This window comes from Molossus molossus, unplaced genomic scaffold (assembly GCF_014108415.1).
Source record: "Molossus molossus isolate mMolMol1 unplaced genomic scaffold, mMolMol1.p scaffold_m16_p_3, whole genome shotgun sequence".
Lineage (NCBI taxonomy): Eukaryota > Metazoa > Chordata > Mammalia > Chiroptera > Molossidae > Molossus > Molossus molossus.
In genome coordinates, this window is record NW_023425366.1 from 33889333 (window position 1) to 33902275 (window position 12943).

A 12943-nucleotide genomic window follows, 5' to 3' on the forward strand; every position below is an offset into this window, starting at 1 on the left:
TTTCTGGGAGTACGTGTCGCAGTGCTTTTCACGTACTTATTGAACTTTCCCGCAGGCCCGGGAGAGGCGGAGGCGCGGGCCTGCGGGGGCCTCGTGCTGCAGCCCGGAAGTGCGCGCAGCCCAAGGTGGCAGGTCTGTGGGTGCGGGTGGCGTGCGCGACCGCGTGGGCCATGGGGCGGCGGGCGCGGAGCCGGCGGCTCCAGCAGCAGCAGCAGCAACGCCGGCGGCCAGAGGACGCGGAGGTCGGCGCCGAGGGCAGCGGGAAGCGTAATGACGCGGTAGGAGCCGGGGCAAGGGCAGTCCGGCGCCCCACGTGGGCCTCCCAGACCTCAAGACCAGGGGGCGGCTTTTTGAGCCCTGAGTAGATTTCTTTTTTGTTCCTCAGGGCTGGGAAGGCGGGTACCCCGAGATCGTCAAGGAGAACAAGCTCTTCGAGCACTACTACCAGGAGCTCAAAATTGTACCAGAGGGCGAATGGGACCAGTTCATGGAAGCGCTCAGGGAGCCCCTCCCGGCCACTTTAAGAATTACTGGCTACAAAAGGTAAGGGACTGTGCGTTTATTTTTCTCGAGAGTTGGCGTTGGGATGCCTAAGGTTAACATTTTAAAACGAGAGTGTTTCCCCTGGGAAGTGTCACAGCGCTAGAGAACCGCTGCGTGTCAGCGGTGTAGACCCTCGAGTCTGGAAGCATCGAGGAGGGAGCACGGGGTCCAGTGGAATAGGTCAAGGAGGCATTAGGAGATGGGAGGCTAGAATAAGAAACGAAAATGCTGCCCGAGAAAGAGTGGGCCCCTGGGGATTCGTTCGCTGAGGATGCCTACCCCTTGGAACACGTGAGCATTTCTGACATTACCGAGTTTGGGTAAAGCTTCTGGTTCTCTCTCTTTTGATATGTTTGTAGTTATATCTTTCCAAGATAAATTGCAAGTAAACACTGAACTGTAGGAATATTTAAGAGGGAAGGAATGTAGTAGTATTGCATTTAATTTACCATCTATTAGTGATTAAACAGTATTGTTTAAGTTTTGAAGGAATAGAGTAAAAAGGCAGTGGTCAAAGAATAGTTTCTCTTCATGCACAGGTAGTTTTTAGTTTCAAATCACTTGTAATCTTAAATTTATGAAAAGATAAACTGTATTAAATTAGCCTGTCAGGTTGGTTTGAAACTTGCTTATTTTTTTTTTTAAATAGCCACGCAAAAGAGATTCTGCATTGCTTAAAGAGCAAGTATTTCAAGGAATTGGAGGACCTGGAAGTGGATGGTCAGAAAGTTGAAGTTCCACAACCCCTGAGTTGGTAGGTACAACAAGGCTCTGAGATTTTAATCTTTGTCACTTGAATATACCTCTTGGTAACGCATTTGCTATTAGCATGAAAGAACCTGTACATAATTCTGAGACATCCTCATGTTTTTTACTCAGTGCTTCTAATCATTACTTTACACTGGAATAATAATTAGGAAAGTTTGTGAAAACCCTGTTTTCTGGACATTTTTTTTTTCTTACTTTTGATTCAGAACTGTAAGGAATTATCCTAAAATGTTCTTATAAAAGTCTTATTTAGACAGTTGTTTGTAGAGAACACACCTTGTCATTCTTTTTGTTCATTTTACTGTGTGGATTGAAGATTATTTATCATGGATGTTGTATATATTTACAGAGATTTTCCCCCCCTTAAGAATTTTTGCAGTATAAAGCTGAGAGTGGTACTTTTAATTTATCCTCAAAAGACATGACGAGTTTACAGATAGGACTTTCAAGACTTGAGCTAAATTTGAATTACATAACTGAAAATTAAATATAGGTCTTTGAGATTATTTGATGTTAAAATTTACTAGGATTTTAATAAATATTTGTTGGCTCAAAAAGGTTGTTTCTAAATGTGTATATTAGAAATATATTTTTTATTTAACATCCAATTTTTCTGTATTATTTGAATGTTTTTAAATATAGTTCTTCATTTGATTAATAGCTTTCACAATCTTAGTTACTTAGAGTAGAATTTTAGTCTCATTATAATAAATTTACATTTTATTTATTAGAAATAAACATATTAAGGCACATACAGAACTATTTGCCCAAGTTATATTCCAGACTGCTTATCTGTATTTGATAAGTAATGGCATGCAGAATTCAAATTAATGATTTTGGTTATTTGGTAATATGGTAACACATTGTTTTCCATTGATCGCATAGGATTTCATTGTTGCCAGAAATTATATCAAAGTAGACGTTTAACTGTTCAACCTTATAAAGTTTGCAAGGGAATGCAGATTTTGCAGAGTACTACAGCTAACGCCAAATTTGAGTGTATCCCTAGCATTTCACCTCTAATAAGGCCAAATGGAGTATGTAAAACTAAAGTCTTTTTTCAATTGTATGGTAGATATGACTGTGGTTGTTTGTTTTCTAAATTTTTTCTTTATTGATTTTTAGGGAGAGAGGAAGGGAGAGGTAGAGAGAAATAGAAACATCGATGAGAGAGAACATCGATTGGCTGTCTCCTGCATGCCCCCCACTGGGGATCGGGACCACAACCTGGGCATGTGTCCTGACTGGGAATCGAACTGGCAGCCTCTTGGTGCATGGATTGACGCTCAACTACTGAGCCAAACCAGCCCGAGTATGATTGTGTTTTGATACTACATTTTTGAAACAGGTTGAGTATTGAACAAGGAAACAGTCATAAGAGATTGAACCAAAACATGGGGGACATTTGGAGGGTGGATGTGGGCAGATTCAGCTTAACTTTTAACTTTGTTATTTGGTAGAGAGAACTTTTCAGATGGATCTTGTGTAGTGCCTATAGAGCAGTGTCTTAAAATCTTAACACTTGAGCCTGGCCAGTGTGGGGGTTGAACATCGACCCATGCACCAAGAGGTCACCAGTTTGAGTCCCAGTCAGAACATATGCCCAGGTTGTAGGCCCATTCCCCAGTGGGGGCATGCAGGAGGCCGCCAGTCGATATTCTCTCTCATCGATGTTTCTGTCTCTCTCTCCCTTTCCCTTCTTCTCTGTAAAAGAAATAAAGAAAAAAAAAAATCTTAACGCCTGAGGTTGTTTCTGTCAAATAATCACTCACAAATTCAAAGACGTCAAAAGTATTGTTTTTCATACTTTCTGGTTTCATTTTCATGGCTGTTACTTGAGCTTCAGTTTGACACATGGGAACACTGTGACCTTGCATTGTTAAATTGAGCTCATTATTACGTCTAAGACTTGATAAAAGTGCTAAAGCTGAAGTAAGATTTTATCACAGAATACCGTGTTATGCTTAGGATGGCATTGGGTTAATTGAACATGGCTCTGTGTGTCATCAGTGTACTGGATTGTGCAATTGGAGATCAGTGGTCTGGTGCAAGCCAAGTTAAAAAATACAACTGATCAGCAGTATCATCATTTATAGAAAGTTCAAATATACATATTTATAGCGATGCTCATTGTAAGATCTGAGTAAATAAGCTAGGAGCACAAATTAATGCATTGATTTCCAAGGTTTTTTACATGTAAAACATTTCAGTACGTTATTGGACAGGCTTGTTTTAGAAATAGCAAAAAATGTAGTAAATAAAATTGTAGTCAAATGTTTGTCAAAACATTTTGATACCTGCTCTACCACATTATTTTGATTTCTGTGTGATCTGCACTTTTAAGAAATTTGTTATTTATTGGGAAGAGCAGAGGAGTTTCCACTTTTTCATCAAATCTGAAACGTTCATCATTATTGTTTTACTGTGATACCACATGGGTGCATCTCTTGTGACCCCCTAGGCTGTCCTGTTTCTGCCTGGACCATGATACAGTTAGAACCAAGCTCCTGTGTCCCAGGAGCAGTGTTGGCTGGTTTAGGTATTAGAAAGGATCATGGATGAGCAAGCAGAACAAAATTTGGTGTCTTGTTTGCTATATTACCTGGATAAGCAAGAAGTTATGAGAGCACTTTAATATATATAATCCATAAATATTTTACTTTCTTTTTGGTCAGGTATCCTGAAGAACTTGCCTGGCACACAAATTTAAGCCGAAAAATCTTGAGAAAGTCTCCGCAATTGGAAAAGTTTCACCAGTTTCTGGTTAGCGAAACTGAATCTGTGAGTAGAGTTCTTTAGACTTGTTGGTTTCCTTAAAGTTTTAAATGCACATTAGTGTTCTAGTTCTGTTTTAACCATGGAAATGATCAAGTAGATAAAGCATGCAGGAAAGACCTTCTGACTGTATGTTCCACCTATAATCTGATTCTATAACTGTTGTTTGGTTGCACTAACCATGAACTTCAATAGGGATTTCATCATAGTTGTCAGCTGGATTGTGTCTTGCTACTCCTGGGTTTGGGTGGCTGCAGAACTGGGGTACACACAGCACTCTGCTCTATAGCATGTCATTCAGGAGACAACCACTTGGTCTATTCTCTCCTTAGGTTCATGTTCCAGGTGCTTATTCTGAGGAAGTAATGTGTTTTTATGGCTATGTTACTTATTTTACTAAAAGTGAGACTTTAAACTTAACTTTTTAAATCACTTCTGTTTTTTCTTATTTCTATCTATACTATACCTTTGCCATAACAAATGTATGTTCATACAAAAAGAACAAAAACAAAAAACACCTAAGTAGGACAACTTTGGTTCGCCTAAAATGTCACCATTTTCACTCTTGGTTTCTTGGTCATTCCAGATTCCTGATTACAGTGAACATTTATCATCATGGTTACTGAACTTTTCACCCTTTAACACCAAACTTTTTCCAAGAAAGTAGCTATTTTCTCACACAATACATGATTAAATAAATGCCCATAAAGTTTGGATATTATAAGCTTTGCCATTCCCCCCTACCCCCTTTTTGGGGGAATTCTTTAGTTGCACATTTTCAATAAGAAGTTCCCCCTTCCTATTTTCTAATCTTCTAGCCAAAGAAACTTGTGTGTCAACAGATGATGTTACTTCTTTTTCTCTCTTTTGTATTCTCTTAACAGAGTTAATGCGATTCCCGTGTTTTTTCCCTGTAGTCACAACCAATTTAGAAACACTTCACTTCACCTCACCCAGTTCTAACTTCTACTTGACCCACAGCTGTTTCTTACCATTGTGGGTTTCTGCTCATTTAGGTAACCGGGTTAACTTGGCTCCTGTTTGCCTGGCTTTCCAGCCCACCCCATCCTCTAATAGTTAGATACACAGAACTGAGTGTTGCCTCATTCCTGATTCTGTACTTGGGCCAGTACTAGGAAGGATTCTTTGACTTGGCTTCGATTGAGGTGCAAGGTCAGATAAAGATGAGAAAACTGTTAGATAGCATGTTATGACAGAGCAGAGGGTTTGTGGGGACTTGGGGAGTGGAGTGATACACGGTTGGGTAGGTTGTAAAGAACCATTATTTTGGTAGCTTTGAAAGGTGGAGGAGATGGGCGTTTAGTTAGTGTCAATAGCATATATCATAGGGAAACAGTCCAGTTTTTGAGCAGAATTCAGCAGGATGACATACTCTTAGTTATTTAAAGCTGGTTGTAAAATCTCATCAGGCTGTTGTTTATGGATCAAGACTAATTGCCAGGATTTCTGTAGTCAAGGGTCCATGATTCCCATCCCCACTCCAGTGCTTGAAGTTGGTGTGCCTAGTGAGTCAGTCAAGATTCAGTCTTCACAGACTCATTGCTAGCCCAAAACTCGTAAGGTGAAAATTAGCAGATGTGAGTGTACAAGCCTGGATCTCAATGCTGACAGGCAAATGCATATGTTTAAGATGAGTGATGGCTCCCCGGCCCTGGTTGGGTTGTGTGGTAGGCAACCAGTCGATGTGGCTCTATCACATTGATGTTTCTCTCTCTCTCTCCCCTTTCCACTCTATCTGATGATAAATAGAAAAAAATCTTTGGGTGAGGAATTAAAAAAGAAAAGAGTGATGGCTGTGCAAAAGACCCTTGTTATAATGGAGCAGAAGCATCCTGGTAGCTGATATTTTATAGCCCCCTTTCCCCTATTTTAAGCATTCATTCTAAAGGTTGTTATGATAGAGTTGTGATCGAGGCAAGTGCTGGACTTCATCAAGAAAATTATATTTGAATCAGGACAGTCGTACATCTTAACAGATGCCCTGGCCCACTAGTGATGATCTTGAAGATAGATGATTTAGTGAGGAATCTTAGATAATTTATCTTGGGAAAGGAAAGAGAGAAACAGTGATTGATGTTTTCATTTTCCTGAGAGGCAGTTCTCAGGAATATAAAGCAGACGTGCTGTTACTCAAAACGGGGACTGAGATGTAGAAGTTACAATTTTAGCTAAGAGAGGAAAAACTTGCTAACATTGACTTTGTCCTGTGCTCCCTTCAATTGCTCCTGTTGCTGAAGGTATTTCAGTGGCATTGTCTGCCTTTGAGACATGCTCATCCAGCTTCCAGATATTCTGAAGATGGGGAGTGGGTACTATGTAAGCTTAAAATCCCCCTAATTTTATGAAATTTTAAAATGGAGTATTTTCCTAATGGTAAGTTTTGGTATTAATATTCATCCTTACTTGGCCTTTAGGTAGCAGCCATTTATGTACTAGTATGAAAATCTGTCCTTATTTAATGTTTGTGTAATACTAACTCTTGTTCCATGTATGATTGATTATACGGTCTTTTTCTGTTGCATTTGAAATTTTGAATTTCCAGTATTGAAATTTTCTGCCTTTTTTAATGTCGTTGCTGACTTTTTAAACTTTTTATTTTCCAAGGGAAATATCAGTCGTCAAGAAGCTGTTAGTATGATCCCACCACTGTTGCTTAATGCTCACCCTCACCATAAGGTATTGTGTATTATATAGAAAATTGCAGGCAGGCTGCTGTCTGTGTTTGTGCTGCTCTTTTGTGTTGAGACCTTTTTTTCTTAATATAATGAATTTTTTTTTTCACTTTAGATAAAGTAGAAAGTAATATATTTCTTTTAGGTTCTCTTTTGCATTTTGTCCTATTTAATTTTTACAAATTACTTAACTATTGATTCCTTTTAAAAGCTTGTTTATTTACTATAAAGATTATCTTCAGCGGTCTTGAATGACTAAATCTTATTGAGAGGTTGTTATATGCTGAGCATTGTTCTGCACTCTTTTTATGAATTAATTAATTTTATTATCCATGCATCCCTGTGAGGGTAGATGCTACCATTGTCCCCATTTTTCCAGATGAGGAAAAGCAGACAAGGAAAAGTTGAAGTAACTGGCCCAAGGTCACAGGACTAGTCGTTGGCTGAGCTGGGATTTGAGCCCAGGTAGCTCTGTTCTTAGCAGTGTGTTATAGTGCTTCTTGCATTTAGTATCTTTATTCATCCCTAAATGTAATGCTTTTACTGGTTTGTGGTGTTTTCTGTTCCCGTCCCCTGTGGAGAGAGTATCTTTATCACTGTGATTTGGGGGCATTCTATATCAGGAGATCCCTATCAGTTAAATATATCACGTTGTAGATTCATTCTATAAAGAAATATGTTTAGGTCTTGGAATAGAAATCAAAATAGTAGAATGACTCGAATTATTTTAAATCATATGTAGAATGTTTAATTTCTTAAAAGTCTCAAACATTTTTTTGCTTTTTTAATAGATCTTAGATATGTGTGCAGCTCCCGGATCAAAGACAACACAGTTAATTGAAATGCTGCATGCCGACATGAATGTCCCTTTTCCAGGTATGTGCTGGACAGGTGGTTTGGAGGTACAAATGCTACTTTGGTGGGTTGTAGACAGGAAAAAGTTACAACATTGCCTTAAGCCTCCCTGAAAGTTGAACTGGACATTTTGCACATCACTGTCATTAGTTCTCAAATCAGCACGTACTGTGTAGGAAGGGGGCCTTCAGTGTAGAATTATGTTAAGAGCTGTTGTCTGACCCCCGAGCTTCCAATTCCACCACCGTTTACAAGGCGAGTCAGGTGATGTTACTTAGACATCATGTATAAAATGAGCCATCAGTTCTGAACTTGGGGGTGTGATACAAGATTACAAAGTGCTCAGAAAATGGCAGCTGTTATAATATCACTCATGCTGCTTTATAGGGATTTTATAAAGATGTGAAAATACTGTTCATAGTGTTTGTTACTCTTTTTATATTTTTATGTACCTTTATCTCCTACTTCCTTTAAGAAAGAGAGCAGTATTGACTATAAGATGTTATTAGGCATATTTGCCCTTTTGCTGGGGATAAGAGAGAAACAAGTGAGAGGAAGTGGCACCCAGGGAACTTTCCCCCAGGTTCTCAGCTATAGTACAGCTCAGAACCTCCCTGGGAACAGCCTAAACATTCAGGAGCATGAGACCCCACCAAAAAAATCTGATCCACAGAGTCTAGGGTAGGGCCCCAGCACAATCACCATATTTTAAACACTTGTCAGGTGAGTCTGTTTCTATATTTTCTCTTCCCTCACCCTCCTTTTTAATTAATAGTTACTAATAGAAAAGACATTTTTGGCACAAAGTGAATAATCGTCGAGCAAATGAATCTGAAGTCAGGACATTTTAAGTGACCATGAAATCCATGCTAAGGCACTGGGTTTATTTTTTTGGACCACTTACGTAGTCCTAGCCAGTCTTTCACTCAGTCTTTCACTCAGGACTTAAGTTTGGTGGATCCTTGCTTCTCACCTGCCAGCCTATAGGTTATGTATTTCAGGAATTTACATGTGCTGCATGTCACCCAACACTACAATTTTATGTTCCCAGAGGGATTTGTCATTGCTAATGATGTGGACAACAAGCGCTGCTATCTGCTTGTTCATCAGGCCAAAAGGTTGAGCAGTCCCTGCATTATGGTGGTCAACCACGATGCATCCTGCATACCAAGACTCATGATAGACGTGAATGGAAGGAAAGAGGTTCTCTTCTACGATCGCATTCTATGTGACGTCCCTTGCAGGTATATATATTATCAGGAAGCCAGAAAGTCCCAAATTTACTAAGGAAATAAGTCACATATACACTAAAATGAAGCTGCACATGAACACACAGTTGTACATATGATTCTTGTGGTAGCTGGTATAAGAAACATTGTGACCTAAATTAGAAGACAAGGCAAAATTTTAGTAATACAGGAGACTGAGCATGTTACACACAGGTAAAAGAAAGAGGTGGTTTTGATAGTCTAAAACAGATGGAAAGAAAATACCTGAGAGGAAAAAAGCATCGTAAACACATGCATTTCAGAGTGTGGTCACTTGGAGTGATTTGTTCATCCAAATGTTTATGTTTGTACTTTAGTGAGTATGTAAAACAGTCGTCAAATAAAAACATCTGTTTTTTATTTTGAGTCTTATTTGTTTAGCACAGTGAAATTAGGAGTTCAAACTTTTAAGAAACTCATTTTACTGTATTTGTTTACGTACTTTTCTTCACATCTTACAAGTAAATTTTAGATTTTTAGAGTTTACCTTTAAGATAATTTTATAGCATAACTGCATAACTGAGTTGTCCTGAAAAGAAAGAAATCAAACTAATGATGACCATTAAGTTCTCAGAGAGAGTGACATAAGCAATGATAACAAGGGTTTAAATAGCTTCTGAACACGTGATTTATTGAGACTAGAGTACAAAAACTGCCACAAAACTTTGTTAGCACTAAACAATGTTTACGATGCATCAGTATTAAATTCATCTTATTTTTGTTTAAACAAGTGGCAGATTTACTGCTGGTAGTAGCAGATATGGTTGATTTTTAAATACCTGGAAAAATTCCCCTTTAAAGTAAAATTTAAAATTGGTCATGAGAAATGCATTTTTTTCTAGGTTTCAATTTTTTAATTTGCCTTTGGATCGGCTGTTTTCCTACCCCTGTTCTTTGGATCAGAAGTCTAACTCATTTCTTATATCAATAAATGAGAATGAAGCGACCTTATGAACACTAAGTTGTGAGCTGAAAAAAATTCCTAAAATTATGGCAGATTTTTAAGCCACCATCATACAAGTGAGGGATGTCATTTTAAAGCCATTATATCTTATAGGCCATTTCCATCCTGCAGACTCAGTACCTCAACGACATGTGACTAGACTACCAAGAAAAATTAAACTGCAGAGAAAGCAGCAGGTGCAGGAATTACCTCAGAAAACCTGGGTAGATAAAATCAGACGGGGACAGAAAGATTAATGAATTAAGTCTGTATTATAAAATTTATGTGGCAATAATTTCTGTTTAGTAAAAGTAGAGAATCCAAAATGTCTGACTGATACATAGAAAAATCTTGGTAAAGAAATTAAATTGGCTTAATTAAATTTGCTGTGGCAAGTCCTTTATGAGTGTAAGTTTATCATTGTTCATGTAATTCTGATTAAAATTTTACTGTTGATTAATCAAATTTCTAAGTAGCAGGATCAAAATATCTTATATGCATTCCTGATTCTGTCTGTCCTAGGACTGAAAATTAATTAGTTTTGCTAGTATTTCTCTTGAAGCAGATTACTGTCTCTAAGTTTTAAAAGGTTTCATTTTCAAATCTTTTATTTCCTTATTGAATTAAAATTGAAGTATAATTAAAGAGTTTAATGTACTAGATTGTCTGCAAAACAGAAATGGAAAGTTGATTGTAGTTTATAAGAATTTAGATTGTTTTCTAATTGGTATTTATAATAATAATACCTGTTTTGTAAGTTAGCTTGAATTTAACATACTTGTTAAACAAATCATCTGTCTGTAGAGTTTTAAGTTCTTAAATATCTTTCTAGTGGAGATGGCACTATGAGAAAAAACATTGATGTTTGGAAAAAGTGGACCACTTTAAATAGCTTGCAGCTACATGGGTAAGTAAAACTTTGTAATAGGCAGGATTGTTGGACAAATCGATTGGCTGAGATTAATTGTTGAATCACTTAACTGGGTACCCAGATCTGATTTACTCCAAGTAAGCATCTGAGTGTTAATGATGGCCACCTTCATGGGAGTTTGCTTATGTATCAGAAGTAGTTGCTTTTAAAATCTTAAAGAGTAGTAAACTGAAGATTGTACACATTTCAGGTATACATTTGTTAAAAATGCATTTTATAAGAATTTTCTGTAACATTTCAAATTTTTTATTTTAATGAAATGACTACCTTACTGTCTTACCAGTATTTTTCCTGTCTATTTTCTGTTCTTTTGTGTTATTTTGTTTAATGTTTTGATCTCAGAAATGTTTTTTTGATTATCTTGAAAAAACTTGGAGAATTCGTAAAAGGAAAAAGAATTTTATACCTTAAAAATAACTTCTCTCATGTTTAGTGTATTATAATTTTCTGTGCCTATGGATTTTAAGTACCTGTTTTGATTGTACAGTCTGTAGAAGTTTGTGTTTTTTATTTAACATTAAAATGATACATTCTTAAATGTAGAACAGTGGATGGTCTGTGTTAATGAATATTAACAACTTCAGCATAAGCTTTTGTTTCTCTGTTAAATACCATTGTGAAATAAGCATTAGAATTGAAATTTACTAAAGGGTACAGATTCATAGAAAAAGCAAATATTTATATGAGCATGGAGGCTTTTTAATATTAGAATTTGTCTAATATGTTGAATTCAGTTGTTAATCACTTTATGCTTCGCTTGTTCATGTGCTCAGAAAGGTACACAGAATAGCCAAACCAGTGTTTATATCAGTGGGTGCTTTGTTTATTTACACGAAACATCTTTTCTAGGTTTATTCTAACTTTACTTAGAACCTTAAAGGTTTTTTTATGGGGATTATTTATTTTACTTAGAGTATTTTGTGTTTTATTGTAAGTCTGTCATAAAAACTTATAATAAATACGTGACATTATGGGTGCTTATAAAGAATGTGCTGTCTGGCTGTGTTCAGTCTCAGAGTAACTTAGTATATCTAATGCTTAGCTTACAGCTGCGGATTGCTACCCGGGGTGCTGAACAGCTAGTGGAAGGTGGTAGGATGGTGTATTCTACGTGTTCACTGAACCCCATTGAAGATGAAGCAGTCATAGCATCTTTATTGGAAAAAAGTGAAGGTAAGCATGCTGGATGAGCCTGTTAATAAAAGTATGTACTTTTCAAAACTTTATTGCTATAAGTGCAATGATTTTCAAGCAGTGTGCTGCAAGAATTTTTAAAACATGCAACACCTGATTATATCAGCTTTTTTCCCTTAGGTTGTCAAATAAAAATGAATACAGCCAACACAATAGCCATCCAGTGTGAATGAATCAAAATTATACCTACTTTTTTGTCAGATTGGCAAAAAATAACATTTTTTCATGTGCTGCAGAATTTTAGTAATTAGTCTTGTGTGTGCCATGAAATGAAAAAGGTTGAAAATTGCTGATGTATTCCTGGGCATTTGCTTATATTATTAGCCTGTAGACCCTAAAATGAGATATTTGTAATAGGAAATAAGCTTATATAATGGATCTGTTGTTTTTCATGAATTATGAGAGCTTTGCCTATTTTGTTTATCCAAGTGTGAACAATTATGTCAGAGCCTACCAGTATAATTGTGGTAAAGCTCACATAACTTAATATTTGCCATTTTAATTATATTTAAATATGCAGTTCAGTAGTGTTATGTAGCCAATCTCCAGAGTTCTTCCTCTTGCAAAACTGAAATTTTGAACCCATTAAAGAACTCACCATTATCCCCTCCCCACCATTGTATTTTTTTCTGAGTTTGACCAGTTTAGGTATCTCATATGAATGGAATCACAGTATTTGTCTTTTTGTGATTTGCTTACTTGATTTAGCATAATGTCCTCAAGGTTTGTCTATGTTGTGGCATGTCAGTTTCCTTCCCTTGTCAGGCTGAGTGATATTCCATTGTTTGTTTACCACATTGTTGTGTTTGTTTACCACATTGTTGTGTTTATCCAGTCGTCTGTGCATGGACACTTGGGTTGCTTCCTCATGATAATGCTGCTGTGACCACGGTGTACAATAACTTGGAGACCTGCTTTCAGTTTTTTGGGGTGTATTTCCAAAAGTGGAATTGCTGGGTTACATGATAATTCT

General features: G+C 37.2%; 1 protein-coding gene across 1 annotated transcript in view; it reads left to right on the forward strand.

Annotated features, from left to right (window-relative positions):
• The first annotated feature begins 170 nt into the window (after positions 1-170).
• Positions 171-12943, forward strand: part of NSUN2 (NOP2/Sun RNA methyltransferase 2) — a 30790-nt gene continuing 18017 nt past the window's right edge. Inside the window, exons 1-9 of the mRNA XM_036280511.1 lie at positions 171-278; positions 386-543; positions 1193-1297; positions 3987-4092; positions 6712-6783; positions 7571-7655; positions 8686-8878; positions 10678-10752; positions 11819-11949. Of these exons, the coding sequence (XP_036136404.1) occupies positions 171-278; positions 386-543; positions 1193-1297; positions 3987-4092; positions 6712-6783; positions 7571-7655; positions 8686-8878; positions 10678-10752; positions 11819-11949 (1033 nt within the window). The remainder of the gene's footprint in view (positions 279-385; positions 544-1192; positions 1298-3986; positions 4093-6711; positions 6784-7570; positions 7656-8685; positions 8879-10677; positions 10753-11818; positions 11950-12943) is intronic.